Source organism: Prunus dulcis, chromosome 4 (genome assembly GCF_902201215.1).
Source record: "Prunus dulcis chromosome 4, ALMONDv2, whole genome shotgun sequence".
Taxonomy (NCBI): Eukaryota; Viridiplantae; Streptophyta; class Magnoliopsida; order Rosales; family Rosaceae; genus Prunus; species Prunus dulcis.
This window is the reverse complement of record NC_047653.1, coordinates 8,149,925-8,165,288: the sequence shown is the minus strand read 5'-3', so window position 1 is coordinate 8,165,288 and position 15,364 is coordinate 8,149,925. Positions and strand designations below refer to the sequence as shown.

General features: G+C 34.8%; 2 protein-coding genes across 4 annotated transcripts; one reads left to right on the top strand and one right to left on the bottom strand.

Annotated features, from left to right (window-relative positions):
• Positions 1 to 265: 265 nt before the first annotated feature.
• LOC117625954 (LOB domain-containing protein 4-like) lies at positions 266 to 5,981 on the top strand. 3 transcript variants are annotated; one of them, XM_034357556.1, is made up of 3 exons: positions 266 to 274; positions 2,824 to 2,994; positions 5,604 to 5,981. In XM_034357556.1, the coding sequence occupies exons 1-3, from the start codon at positions 266 to 268 to the stop codon at positions 5,961 to 5,963; spliced, it is 540 nt and encodes a 179-aa protein (XP_034213447.1). In that variant the 3' UTR covers positions 5,964 to 5,981. The 3 variants fall into 3 exon arrangements, with proteins under 3 accessions (XP_034213447.1, XP_034213449.1, XP_034213448.1); XM_034357558.1 differs by lacking the exon at positions 266 to 274 and having other exon boundaries at positions 2,818 to 2,994; positions 5,604 to 5,814; positions 5,908 to 5,963; XM_034357557.1 differs by lacking the exon at positions 266 to 274 and having other exon boundaries at positions 2,818 to 2,994.
• Positions 5,982 to 13,433: 7,452 nt separating this feature from the next.
• LOC117626451 (putative zinc finger protein CONSTANS-LIKE 11) lies at positions 13,434 to 14,758 on the bottom strand. The gene is made up of 4 exons (XM_034358156.1): positions 14,334 to 14,758; positions 14,042 to 14,188; positions 13,611 to 13,775; positions 13,434 to 13,521 (listed from the first exon to the last, which is right to left on the bottom strand). Exons 1-4 carry the CDS (start codon positions 14,715 to 14,717, stop codon positions 13,444 to 13,446), a joined length of 774 nt encoding a protein of 257 aa, XP_034214047.1. The 5' UTR covers positions 14,718 to 14,758; the 3' UTR covers positions 13,434 to 13,443.
• Between the last annotated feature and the right edge of the window lie 606 nt (positions 14,759 to 15,364).

Genomic DNA, 15,364 nt, shown 5'->3' with positions numbered 1-15,364 from the left:
AGTTGGAATTTAGTATTAGGGTTTTTATTATTTTTAGCTTTCTGTTTCACCACAGAAAAAGCTATGTGTATGTAAAGCTCCTGGCAAGATCTTCAAATGGGTCACTAAGAAATTTTATGAGGCAATTAAAATAAGATCAAAAGTAGATTAAGATTAATCAAGAGATTAATTACTTAATTAATTTTATCTAGAAACTAGCCACATGTATATGTAATGAGGATTGGAGAGAGAGGGAAGGGACAACCTTTTCTTTTCCTTCTCAGCCATGAAGGGTGTGTCTCCTTAACTTTTTAAGCAGTAGTTGTCCAACCATTTTAAACTTATGAATTTACTTCGTAGGATAATGGATGATTGGGACTGACACTGTGCATTATGTTATGCAGCCAATTTTGATCTCATCCATGCAGTGATGCAGTTTAATTTTACCCTTTCTTGCACCTCTCCCTCTCTCAAAGTAGTTTGAATTCATAAATCCATGCTTTTTCCACAGTGGAATGAATCATACTCGTGCCAAGTTATTGGGTTGAAGTATATACTATATTGCATGCTTTCACCTACTTTGAAAACAACCAGCAGAGGCAGAGACGTAAGATAAAGAAACAAGTTGGGTTAATATGACTTTGACTTATATCTGTTTGTATTAGAGATTGAAATCACTTGCCATTAAGCTTTAATGACCAAACCAACCATAAGCCCTAGCTTCCCACTGGTTTTTCGGTCTTCAAGGTTGAGAGTACTATTTCTAAAGAGGAACCATACATATTTTCAGATTCAGATCACACTTAAGTAACCAGGAAGTTAATGTATTTAGTGACAGAGCGCATGCCTTAAGTTAAGATCCTCTGTGTCCATGCCTAAGTTTTATGCATTTGGTGATGCCCTTCCACCCATTTGCCATGACGAAGAGTAAGGGCAAACAATGGCGGTACTGTTCATGTGAATAGTGCTTGCTTTAGCAATTTATTTTTTGATTTTCCCACTTATTACACAAATTTTGGTATAACGTCAGCGCTGGCATCAGCGCCTTCAGGCAACAGCACAGGCTGGTCTTACCTTTGGGCTCGCCAGGTTTTGATGGAGCCCATATCTGCTTGGTGCAGGGTTTTTTTTTTTTTTTTTTCCTTCAACCGAAGCCCCCTTTTACCATGGAAAGGCAAATGTGTGGAACTGCTCTTAAGGTGGTCCGCATGTAAATTTAAGTCTAAAGTGGTCAAGACCCTCACAATATTGATCAACTTACATGTGATTATGCAATTCAAAAAACAAAATACAAACAATATTTCAAACTCCAGTTCTCGATGTTTTTCTTTTCAATCAATAGGGAAGGAGAGATTTTTATTTTAAATTTTTTAAATTTCACAAAGATAATATTCTAAACTACTTTAATTTACGAGGAGCGAATTTGAACTCGGCTGTGCCGGTACACTACCCCAATTCGATGACTCAAACTTGCTACATTTTTCAACATCATTAGAAAGTGAATACCACTACAAGAGTTAGTTGATAATCCCATTTTGATCATAATAATTAATCATGCAATAAGTAACATGGTTATCTAACGTCATCTAAAATGATGTTCATTTCTTTTTGTAATAATTCTCTTCTTGTTGTTGGTTTGTGGCATGTCCTTTGTTGTTAATAGTAAAAAAAAAAAAAAATCAATAAGATAAAATTGGTGTAGCAAAGCATAAGATAGTATCAAAACAATGGCTCTCTCTCTAAGTAACTTCCTCCATATACAAGGTAACAAAAATGACCAGAATTTTTTTATTGAAAACTGGCATGGACAAGTACGTAGCAACAAATTTTTCGTTTCATATTTCCTTGAACTCGGAAGTTGACATGACATGCATATACCGCATATATATCATATCATAAAAGTAGAGTATTCGTTAATCGATCGGTTTGGAATTCCTCACTTAAAACTCTCCGTATATCATATGTACCTTTGTACTTGATTAAGATCATACGAACTAAGCAATGCATTATTTTACTCAAATTGATTTTAAATATTTGGAAGCTATCTATTATTTTTCAGAATTTTTTCAACAATCCAAATTGTTTATTTTTCAAGTATTCATTCATAGATCATTATTCCAAAATATCATGCAAATTGAAAATCATTAACGCATCTGATTTGGACTAACAAAATAGACGAACATGCTGCTTTAAGAAAAGACTATAATAACAACCATCTAATTGAGTGGTCAAATGATTTCGGAGTCAAATGATTTTTTATATAAATGATTTTTGAGAGAATATCTAAAAATTAGATAGTTCAAATAATTAAAATACAATATGGAGTACCCCTATAAAAGCGAGCCTCACCCTCACTCAAGTTTCATTTAGTTGGTTTTAAAATATAATTACTTTTATTAATTTGAAATATAAATTGAATCTGTTGGAATCCAGTATAAGCTTCCCACATTAATATGTGAAGAATTTATATTCTCTATATAAAAGCTTTTATATACGAGGCGGGAAAAAGAAGAAGAAGAAAAAAGAGGGGGGGAGACAAAATATATTATTGTTGTGGGGCTAAAGATCTTATCAAAAACGATGTTTTGTCCAACAAAATCTAGGGGTTCGTCTTTTATGGGACCCCCAAAAGATTTTCTGTCACTTAGCACTTGTGTATATAACCCCCACCACGCCTTCACCTCAAGCCCCCTTACCTCCCTCTCTCTCTCTCAACACCCTGCAAATTAAATTTGGCCAATTATATACCTTATTTTCTTTCAATTTTTCGGTAAATAGCTCCCTGATATTGTAATTAAGCTCTTAGCTTTTGAAAGAACAAAAAACAGAGCTGGGAAAATGAAGGAGAGTGGTAGAAAACAAGGTGCTATGTCTCCATGCGCAGCATGCAAGCTTCTGAGAAGGAGATGTGCGCAGGATTGCGTGTTTGCTCCTTATTTTCCAGCTGACGAGCCCCAGAAGTTTGCCAGTGTGCACAAGGTTTTTGGTGCCAGCAATGTCAACAAGATGCTACAGGTTCATTTCTGTCACTATGCACCTCTCTCTCTCTCTCTCTCTCTCTCTAACATTATTCTTTAGGGTTCTGTTATTACTACATACATACATCACATGTTATGTTGTCAAATTTTCAAAATAAACGGCTTGCATTCAAAGTATGATAGTCTACCTAAAAGTATGCTCAATACACCGTTTAATTAAAAATATGACAATATAATATGTCAAATTATCATGTGGAATAATATTTATATTGTTTTATATATAAGTCCTTTTCAAAATATAAATATTGGAATTGTGGCCTTTGAGTAGTTAATTAAAAACTTCTCAAATATTCAACTACTCAAATAACCAAGCATATACTTACCCCAATCTGTCCTTTTATGAGCATTATTTGAAAATGCTTTGAGGACTACTCCTTGTTTCTTTTTTTGGAGTGATTATAGAATACTACGCTAGTATGATTACATAGTACATTTTGTATACATGTTATAATATAAGTGGATTTATTTATTGATACTATTCCCTAAAAGAGGAGAAAATAAACATTTTCGTCTACTCATATTATAACACGCGTACAAGATGTACCACGTAACCATACTATCATAGTATTTTATAATTTCTCCTTTTGTTGACCGTCAACTTCAAATAAAATAAGTGACTTGAGAGGGATATTGCAACATTTCCTTTTGATTAATTTCTTGTTCTTGTCATCACAACTGTTGTAGCATGTGGGGTGACTATGAGGATTAAACTTTAGCAAATAGACCCAAAAAGCTTAAGATAGAGAAAGGTTATTAGTTTATTGGTTTTGGGAGGAAAAAAAATCTTTGAGTTGTTAGCTATACATTAACTAAGTTTGTATAATGAGGTGGTTGCTTCTAGCTACCATCTCCAAAAGATGCAAGGCACTTTGATATTCTATTTAGCTTTCTTTTGTTGAGATCTTATAATGATGAAACCCATTATAGGTAATTAGCAAGAGGAAAAAGCATGCATCTTTCTTTTCTTTCACTCAAAATGAAGGCCATGCATGCTAGAAGGATCATTATTGTATATGTCATCCATACATTTTCCCACTAATTCTAAAGTTTTATGCATGCAAATGAATATTGAGTTCAAAAAATTGTGGATAGAACTACACATGTATGTTTTTTTTTTGGTTCCTCATTAGGCAGAAGAAACTTTTTAGGGTTCTTTTGCTATTCTTGCTATGCCTTTGTGAATATTTTTGAAAGAATTTGATACTTTGTTACTATTTTAGGAAGAAAATATTCAAAAAAGCTGAAAAGTGTTCTTCCATTTCTTCCCGCACCTTCACTTCAGTTATAGTAGTTAAATACAGTTGAAGACCACCGGTCGTTGATAAGAATATTGCTCATCCTTCTTTTAAAAAAGTGGTTTATATATATCAAATTACTGATTCATTTGTACTGAAATGAAAGAAAATCAGGGGTTAATTGTAAATCGATCGGAATGTTAATTACTTCTCAATCAAGTTACGTATACACGAGTATAAAGGCTAAGGGAATTGAATGATTTTCGACGAATTTAGTTATGATCTCGTGTTTATCTTCAACTTTTATGATCATTAAGTTGCTTTTTTTTCTGGAAATGAGGCTGATTAAGGTTTTGGTCCTCAAATTCGAAACCTTTATGAACACTTAGAAAAAGAAAGTCGGATGTCTGCTTGTGCATTCTCTTTGCCTTTTGCTTTTATGATTATGGGCTACAATGTTGATATAAAGACAAAGCGGGTTTATATATAAGTCCAAAAAAATGTTGATCCCAAGTAAGAAGTAAAAAGTTCTTGAATATTTGTAATATTTCAATAAATTTAGCAAAATAAATATGACAACATCATGACATCAAAATGACACACACACACATATATATAAAATAATATGATGGCCATCTTGTAAATTCCAATTCTTTCAATTAGTTAGATTAGATGCATGTTTTTGTTTTCAGTAAAAGAGATTTATTATTTATTATTATATTTAAATACTCGTGCTTAATTTCTTTCTCTTTTCCTTTCTAATCTCTCGTTATTAATTTGAAGTTGGCAACTTTGATGTCAATCAATCAATGTTGACAATTGTCAAACCAAAAGCCTCGATGAGGAGAGGAATCAAAATGTGAAAGATTGGAAAGCTTATTCCATGCATGAACCTATATCAAACATCATATTCACACATCATATAAAAGGCACCAAGCTAAGTAAGATATAAGATGGGTGGCCCTACTAATTGCATAACGAGGCTATCTCGGAGTACTAGTCGAAATTTTTATTGAAGTTAAGTGATTAAGTTTGAGAAAATATCAATAATAGAAAGAGAATAAATTAGTAAAATTATTATTATTATTTTGTCTATATGAAACAGAATTGTTGATTATGATGCATTTGGAGTGGGAAAATAGCTCCACCACTTTGGTTGGTGTCTTTTGTTGAAATTCTTCTACATCTTGATGCTCATAATTAAGATAACTTTTGATTTATCTTTTTGCCAACTTTGTTTTTCCCAAGAAAATTAAAGCAAATTCTTCTGCTTCTTTTTTCTTCATTTTCTCAAGTGCTTTATCAAGATTAAGTTTCATTGACATAATAATTAATGGATATAATTAACTAGGAATTACCAGAGCACCAGCGCAGTGATGCAGTGAGCTCCATGGTGTACGAAGCAAATGCCAGAGTGAGGGATCCAGTGTATGGCTGTGTAGGAGCAATCTCATCTTTACAACAACAAATCGATGCCCTCCAAACCCAATTGGCCATTGCTCAAGCTGAGGTGGTGCATATGAGAATGGGCCAATTCTCAACTTCATCAACAACATCCAATGCTGCCACCACCACCACTTGTTCACCTGATCAAAAATCAACGGCTCCTAATCATTCTCATCATCATAATCATCAGACCACCAAATCCTTTTTTACCATGGACATGGTGGTTGATCAGGCCAATATGGGAGAGTCTTTGTGGTCATGTTAGCTACCTACCTTAATTTGCATGCTAGCTACCACTTTAATTATTATATATCTGTTGTTTTCTAATACGTAATTAGTACATGGGCTTGCTTTAGTGTCTGCCTCTTTAATTATTACCTTTTTTAAATTTTCCTTTTACTTTCATAGTGCATCTCCCTGTCTCTCTACTTGACTAGGGATGACGATGATTAATGAATTAACCATATTGTAAATGCGTACTAATTACTTTTTGCAAGTATATATGACAATAATTATAATATTGTTACTATGAGCTGCTTGCTTGATTTCCTTTTTTTTTAATTCAACGCTACTTTGTATTAATTTGATTATTCTCTCTAAATCATTTCAGTTTCTCGTCTAGCTCAAGTCACTGGAAAAGTTTTTTCAATATCTGCTATACTGTTATTGGGATGGCTTCTTTTACGGTCTGTATCTTTTGTCTCAAATTTTTTGATTATTCTCTGCAGAAACCTCCTCAAAACATTTCTTTCAAAAAGGAAAAGGAAAAAAAAAAGGGGAGAGAGAGAGATTTATTCTAGTCATGTCATACTCAATTCCCACACATATATCATCAATCACCACCACCACCTTATGCTTTGGCCGTATGGAAAGAATAGAAATGAAGCTGTAGATGATGGTTTTTCTTATTATTATTTATTGCTAAAAAAAAAAAGTTTGCTGGTTATTATAGTAAATTCACTACAGATATATATATGCCATGCTCTGTACCTGCTGCAGCATCTAGAAATTAATTAATTAATTATATTACCCGACAGTTTATAAACTAATTAATCATCCTGTTTAATATTAGTAAGCATGCAAAACATTATTGTCTTTTCTGATGTGAGTTTGTGTGTGTATATATGTAGTTGGTTTCTATTGCGGGAATCTTATAGGAGCATCCCCACCCCTGATAAATTTGAGATGAGATGACTAGAGCTCTCTTTATGTCATTGTCGAAACCAAATATGTTAGTTAAACGACCCACTTCAGCTGCCCCACTCCCTAAAATTATAAATTTTAATACTTAGTGTGAAAAGAACATCACAACTACAGCTCCACATGAAGAGACAGTACAAGGAAGTCGTGGAAGCACAACATCTCCACACTAACACTATAGTAGATCCACATTAGGGCCGGAGAACGCGATTGCCCCTACTCCCCATTGTCTCTCTATAAATGAAATTACCCGATGTTCTCATTGATTATATATGGCTATCATGAGGCAAGATGTTCAACAAAATACCTCGAAGAGGTTGGCTTCGAGGTTGGCTAAGGGCAACTGCGCAAAGTGGCATGTAGCCTTCACCTTGCTCCTGCAAAGAAAAGTTTCTAAATCCGCCACTGTATATATACATCGATATGTATACACACACGGATTATACATCACAAGATGTGCATGAATTTCAATTTTCAATTTTGCAATATTCACATCAAAGTCACAATTTGAGCAAGAATATCAGGCCCGATGTATCCAGGTGGGTTTAAGCCTCAAATCATCATCAGGCTACCTTAAGATTACATGTGGCCCAACTCTACTCAGCCCATGTCCAAGTCCAGTTAGCTGCTAGTTTAACAAATTCTTGTAATTTACTTTTTTGGAATGAACTGCAACTTTTTGGTGAAGTTTTTGCTGTTATTGATGGCAAATTGAAAAAAATGTACACCTTTGACAGCCTTGTTATATGCACAATCTAATATGTGGTTATTAATTAAGATCCTCCTCGTATACACAGTCTCTATATTAATCATAAGGCTTTAGAAACAAAGCCTTCACTCACTTGAATCAAGTGACTTGATCAGTCTAAAACAGAGCGCACACACAATTTTGCCCAATTCATTGTTATTTTCAATCCATAAGGGGCACCAACCATTATATATGCATTAGGGCACGATCATACATATTTTAAGAACGTAAAATTTAGCATGGAATTTGTAGCTTAAGTAGTTAAGAGTAGTTAATTATGCACCCAAAGTCGTGTATTTGAATCTCCATTCCCTAATATTGCTCGTAAAATTTTAGGGTATTTCTCCAACCAAACAAACTTGAAGAATATATCAAATTAACTCAATATCCAAGGAACTGTACAGCGTTACATTTCACATATTCATCAAACCCCATTAATCCCTCCTAGACCAACACCCTCTAAGAGTCCAAGAGGCTGTGCACTCAGTAATAATTAGGCAAGTTGGGGTTTGAGGGGACAAAATAATGACAAACATGGAAAATATGCACTCGTCAAGATAAGACATCTTTCATAGACTAGCGCTGATCACTTGAAAATAAATAAGTATGAGCATATTTATTGGCTAATTACTTATATTTTATATATATATATATATATATATATATATATATATATATCCTAGTGCAATTTTCTTTTCCACCCTCTAGTGCTGGACTTTGTTGTTACATTTGCTATAATTGGGACATCAAAATCATATACTTGGAATCCATACTTGACTAAACACAGTTGAAACTTGAAACACAAAATTCAAGGCTCTCATGTAGCATCAACAGCCTCACCGAAAGAAGCAACAAAAAAGCATCACATGCAGTATATATTTCTATCATTTCGTGATTGATCGGAAATAGCAAAGTAGTACTATCTCTGTTTCACACAAGTGTTTCTCCTCATGTAGCCTCACCAAAAGAAGTAACAAAAAAGCCTCATCACCTGCAGTAATTTCTATCATTTGCCTCCGCAAATTCTGCATGAACTTGTGGTCTTCAAACTCAGATTCTGTAGTTTTAGCTAGCGCACACACACACACAAATTTGGTCAACCAATACATTGTTCCCTAGCAATCCGATGGGGCCTGAGCTTGCAGTTGTTGCAATTGTGGCCTCTTGCTAGTCTTGTGGGTCATCCATGGTGGCTGGCTGGGTTGTCCATGATCACCGACATATCTTACTTGATGATAATGAGATTGAACTCAGTCTGGACTTGATCCAGGGAATCCCACTGAAATAGTAGTTTAGCTTTATCGATTCCATTGATTCTATTGGCTTGAACCCACTAACACTACTGTTTACCCTTTCCTCCCCTTCAAAGGGCAGGCAATGATTTTGATCCATTTTCATTTATAGTGCTTGATTTGGATTTCTTTGCTCTTGTCATTTTCAGAGCTAGGCACATCTGAGGAAAATAAACACTCCAATAGTTCCATATATCATATATGTAATTGTTGTCTATGCACAATACAGCTCCGATTAGAGTGTTAAAATACTTGTGGCCTAACCAAACACGCAAATTGTGATACCACGTCCAATTCAAAATCAATTAGTAATGGATGAAAATCGAAAAATCTCAAGACTTACGTTATATATATTTTGTGATGACAAATTAAAAATGCACCAAAAGGGAACCACTACTCCTCCAAAAGGAGGGTCATGTTTCCACCCAAATAGTCATGTTTGCATCCAATTGTTTGCTCAAAAAAGTACTGTTAATGTGAATATATTAATTGTCACTGGATTTATGCCCCAATGAAAGTCATATTGCAATGGGGTCACCTTATGAACATGATAATGTTTCAGAGACTTTGGGGCTAGTATAGTAGTGCTTTCTTACGATTGTAAGAATGCTTGCTTGTGACACTCCATTTCCCCCTTTTTTTATTTCTATTTTTTACTTATCCCCAATTCCTTTTTTAGAGAAAGATGTGAAGTGTGAACAAAGTAGCTGAAAAGACTCAATTTATTTCCTGTTGCCTTGTCGTAGACTTTAAATTCATTAGGAAACTCTACCTAATTAATATTGAATAGAAAATACATATATGAGTTTAGCCATGTTGACTAGAACGGATGTGCTTCCCACTCTATATCTGAGTTCGAAATCTTCTCTCTGTAATTTAGATTAAACTAATTAGAATATCGTTTGTATAAAAAAAAAAAATTTGAATAAATAACAAAACAAAACAAAACAAAGAAAAAGAAAAAAGAGTTCCAAAGGAGTTGGCCCTCCTCTTTCCTTCCCTTGTTTGACTTCCCTGCCTTTAGATACCGGGGCCAAAGCATTCATCACTTCAAGTCAACCCATATCTATGAAGGGTACCTTTTCAATTTAGTTATTTTTCTGATCTCTTTTGCTGGAAAAATGTTTTCCAGCCCACTTTGGAGTAAGGGGAGAGATAGAGAACGAGAAGAGTCCAAAAAGTACAAAATCTTTGTTTTCAAGATTCAAAATAAAAATTATAGAGAGTTTGTTGACTCGTCTTTACTTATTTCTGAGATATTTATTCTTTTCTTATTATAATACCTTGTTTTGACTGTATCTTACTATATATGTATAATTTGATAATCCAATAAATCACTTATTTTTTTTCTGGTTCGAACAAAATTTAAATCTTTTTTTATNTTTTTTGGGATGCGTTGATATTCTTCCTTTTTTTTTTCATTTTAGTTATTGATATGAGAAAGGGGAAGAAGCTTAGAGATACAATTAAAACTCTGTAACTAATCCCTACCCTACCCCTCCCTTCTTTTTTTCTTATGTTTTTTTTAGAATATATATCCAAGATGGGACATGTGTGCAAGCAGTTGTGGCGGGTTACTGATAGTTGCAGCATGGCCCCAGACTTCATGGGCGAGTTTTTAGGCGTAGGGAGGCGACAGCAAGGCCATGAGCAGTTATTTGAGCAAGTTGCATGCATGAGATGGCAAAGTATGGTGCTGCCAGCGAATCCTAACGGTTGGGGGTGTCAACCGCATGCTTATGTGTTGGCTGCTGAGTGGTGCAGAAAAGCATAGCAGTTGGGGTTGTCCTCTGCACGTTTTATGAGAATTAATAGAAGGTTTTTGGGGTGAGTTACAGTAAACTTTGTGTTTGTTTACTTGATAGTGCAAGTTTTTTTGAGTGTGTGAGAGTTGTCACTTGTTCCTCTGCGTAAAAGAGAGCCTGAAGTATGAAGAGGTGTGTGTGGGATGATCTTAGAAGGTGTCTAAGAGCTGAGCAAGGCAGAAAAATTAAAGAAGTTTAGCAGGTTAACAAATTATTTAGGTGGGTTGAAATCCATTTCACAACTTGTTTAACAAATTATTATACATTTCACATGTTTAAGAGGATACATAATTCAAAATTGAGATGCGAATTAGAATGATGAGGAGATCGACTTTGGCTAAGGGTTTTTATTTGGGTGGGTTGAAATTCATTTCACAACTTTTTTAACAAATTATTATACATTTCACATGTTTAAGAGGATACATAATTTAAAATCAAGATGAGAATGATGAGGAGATCGACTTTGGCAAAGGGTTTTTATTTGGGTGGGTTGAAATTCATTTCACAACTTGTTTAACAAATTATTATACATTTCACATGTTTAAGAGAATACATAATTCAAAATCGAGATGAGAATTAGAATGATGAGGAGATCGACTTTGGCTAAGGGTTTTTATTTGGGTGGGTTGAAATTCACAACCCTAAGGTGCATGATGGAATAGAACATAATGTCAATATATGCAGCCACATATTTATTATTAATAATAAAAATTAAAAATTAAATAGTAAACATTTTTAGTAGGTCATTTCACGGGTTGACGGGGTTGATCATAAACCACTGTTAATTAGACGTGTCATGGCAAGTTGATCCGAATTTGATATGTAATTTTAATCGTGTGGGTTGACCCACTAATTTTCAGTGCAGGTTTCGAGTCGTGTATAAGGTCGTATCAGAAACTGCCATATGTACCTACAGTTTAGACTTTCGTTTATACTAAAAAAAATAAAAAATTATTTGCCATGAGGATGAGGTGAAAGAACCAAAATATTTTGGAAAAAAAGGACGAGATAGAAACTTGGAACCACAATAATGTGGACAATTATTTTCGGGGCACTCATGATTTAAATCAATGTTAATAATAATAATTGAAAAACTATGTCGTCAAATATGTGACCTCACTTTCCATGCATCAGAATGCAACTTAATCATCTTTTACGGCGGTGCTGGGAAAGTTGACCTAAATGCCAGGCCATCATGATTTTGTATTTTCTTCTTGTTAGCTTCCAGATCGATGAGAATATATTATATATATGACTAACACATCCAAAGGTGAATGACTAGAAGCCCTATATAGTGAACGTGATGATCATAATTCATTTTGAGATTTGGTGGGGAATATTATTATCATGATAATAACACCACTACTAAAAGCTCTAACTAGGTGAAGTTGATAGTTATAACAAAGTGGCTGAGGCCGCAATAAATATAGGCCTTGCAAATGTACTAGCTAGTCCTAGCTAGTATTCTAACTTTCTTCGCCAATATTATACCAAAGGGATTTCATAGTTTTATAATATATGTGGCATGCATGCATCCCGATGAAATTTCTCACGTGTGGAGGACTGTCTGTAACACAACTCTTATTATACGAAATTTCTTAATTATTAGAAAATCTCGCGTACGAATGACTGTTTGTAACATATCTCTTAACATGGTCGTCCGCACACAACTTTTATTATACGAAATTTCTTAATTATTAAAAGATTTCACGTACGAATGACTCTGTAACATATCTCTTAACTTGTATACAGGGAGAAGTGTTGTTTTGTCAGACACTTGTGGCAACAAAAACTGTTTTTTTCACTAGACTTTAACTTTGATCCATTAATCAAGTAACTCGTTTTCAAATGTGTGTATAGCAAGGTAAGATTACCAACAACATATATTTTGTTGGCTGGCAGTACCATCACTACGGGAGCTGTAGTGCATGCGTATCAATGTCTATTACCTCCCCCAAAATTTCAACCAGTATTTTCTCAAGTGAAAATTCTTGATGCAGATATAAATTAGGTTTGTTGATTAGGACCGTGTGTATGCCCCTACGCGAGTTTGATTACTTGGGGCCAAACCTTATCTAGTCATTTCTTGAGTTCTTTATGGTCTGGAATTTGGATTTTTATCCATTGTTATAAAATAAAAAAAATTCAGATTAATCAAACTGCAAGTCATCATCCCATTGGATTCTCATTTCAATTGATTAAGATGGTGAGATCCACACCACCACACGAAAGTTGATGTCATATGTCATTTCATTAGAAGCCTGTTGGAGTGTGTCGGGCATTCGTACCGAAGAATCATTTTAGATAAATGGTGAAGGATAAAAAGAAACCTTAATTATTCTTTGATCAAATCACAAACCCTCCTAATTACAAACACCCTAGCTACGTAGATACGCATGGTTCTCTCATCGCAGCATTTCCAAGCTTCTCCAAGCCACCACTATCTATGTGCTAGCTTGTATGTAAGCGGTAAATTAATGATGAAAATCATCTTAATTTGTACCACGGAAGAGTATCTAGAAGAACTGATCTAGTTAAAACCAATGGACCAATTAATTTTACAAGTACAAAAGACTAATTAGCTAGCTTGTTAGATCATACTTTTACAATACAAGCGTGCCGTACGTACGTCTCTCATTACATCTCAATTAGACTATATAATATAGTTAATTAAGCAGCTAATTAAACTGCACCATATGATCAGCTGGTGGCATAAGGTAAGTACATTAGACCCATAGCCTCTTGCAGCCAGTAGTCGTCCTCGTCATATTTCATCATCTGTAAATTCAACCATGTAATATCAAAATGATATCATAAGTACATGATTATATTTTAATTTATGCCTGGATTAATTTGCATGCACAAACCTGGACGGCATCATTACTACAACACATTTCTGATCTCTGATCTTCGCAAGTATGATTGCTGTCAATCTTTTTTGCTGCTATTTCTTGATCGCTTAGTTCAGTGTTCCTTGCAAATCTCCCACGAACTCGGACCCTTCTATCAGCTAGGGTTTTGCGACAAGCATACTGTACATACATAGCCAATGATCACAATTAATGAATATCTCTAAAACATCGTAGATGCTATAGAGTATAAGATAGTTATATTGTAAGGTAATATAAACCTGAATCATTGATTAATTATATTGTTTTTTCGTTTAAATATGTAGTTCAGATATACAGTGTGACAAGAGAACGTTACTGATCTGTATTTTGTAGATTTAGATTGATGAACGATAACCTATAGCAAAAGGGTTGTAATTGTTCAAGTACATCGCGGATGAGAAAGAAACCTTAATGGTTTTGTTGAAGTTCCTTTGGTTTCTTTTCTTCAAATATCTGCCAATCCTTTCTTTCCTTTCTTCTTCTGAATACCTTCCCACCTTCATAATAGACTGATCTTGATCAATTGTAGGCACCTGCTGGTTCCCTTGAATTCCCTGCACACAAAATTGTACTTAACAATCAATATATCTTGATGAAAATTAATTAACCATATGCACAACACCTTTGCATCCTACACTAAATGATCAAACGAAATAGCAAGTAAAGCTCAATATGATGAGCTAGCTAAAAATAGCATACCCAATTTTCTTGGCCAGCAAGGCCAAACGGCTTAATATCTGACATGTTGAGACCAGTACAACATTCCTCCCCAAACTGATCACACATATATGGTTGGCCAATTTCTCCCCCAAAATTCTGATTAATCCCTGCAAGTCCATGCAACCCCATATTCCCATAATCTGAAAATGCAGCTGCAGCAGGCACAGAAAGATCCTCCGAAATCTTAAGTAGCTCCGGGAACGAAGCCCCCATAACAGACGAAGAGATGTCGGATTCCGGTGACACCACATCAAAATTTACTGCAGCACTACTAACATTACAAAATGGCACCAAGTTTTCTTCACAAGTAGCACCCCACATTGCTCCACCGAAAACCGAACCACAACCATTTTCTCCGGCCATTTCCGGAGTTGGGTAGCCGTAAAAACCACAAGGGAGTGAATAGTCATTGTAGAATTGATGAGGAAGGGAATCCATGGACAAGAGAGAGCTAAAGCTAGCTGGTGGGGGCTAAGGAACTGGTTGTGGGTCAGTTATGTTATGTGGCACTTTGTGTTAGTGAGGCTTTGAGTATATATAGCAATGGGGATAGTGCACTGGCTTTTAGCCTTTTAGGCAAGTTGTTCTACCCGTACTGTTTCGGGCAACTGACTGGGGTGGTGTTTCTTAGACAAAAATAGCTAAGTCAAGCTAATCAACATAGCTAACTCAACTAACTGTCACACTCCAGCGTAGTGCTTTGTGAGGTTGTAAACGCGTAAATATTTGTTGTTAAACTATATAAGTTTGTATATGCATTTTTTCTAGCTAGTGTGTGTTATTAAATAGTTGAGCTTGTATATGTTCTTTCTAGAAACTCGGTTTAAGAGAGTTTTCAAATACAATCTTACCAAAACTAGCATGCATGCCATGTACTATAGGATGCCGTATTCAGCAATAAGGAGCGGATTACAAAATTAATTACACAAACTAAGAAGATTACCAAAAATAATTAATATATAATTAAAAAAATTAGTTTTATAAGGGTCAAAAAAGGATGTTGAAAGAAG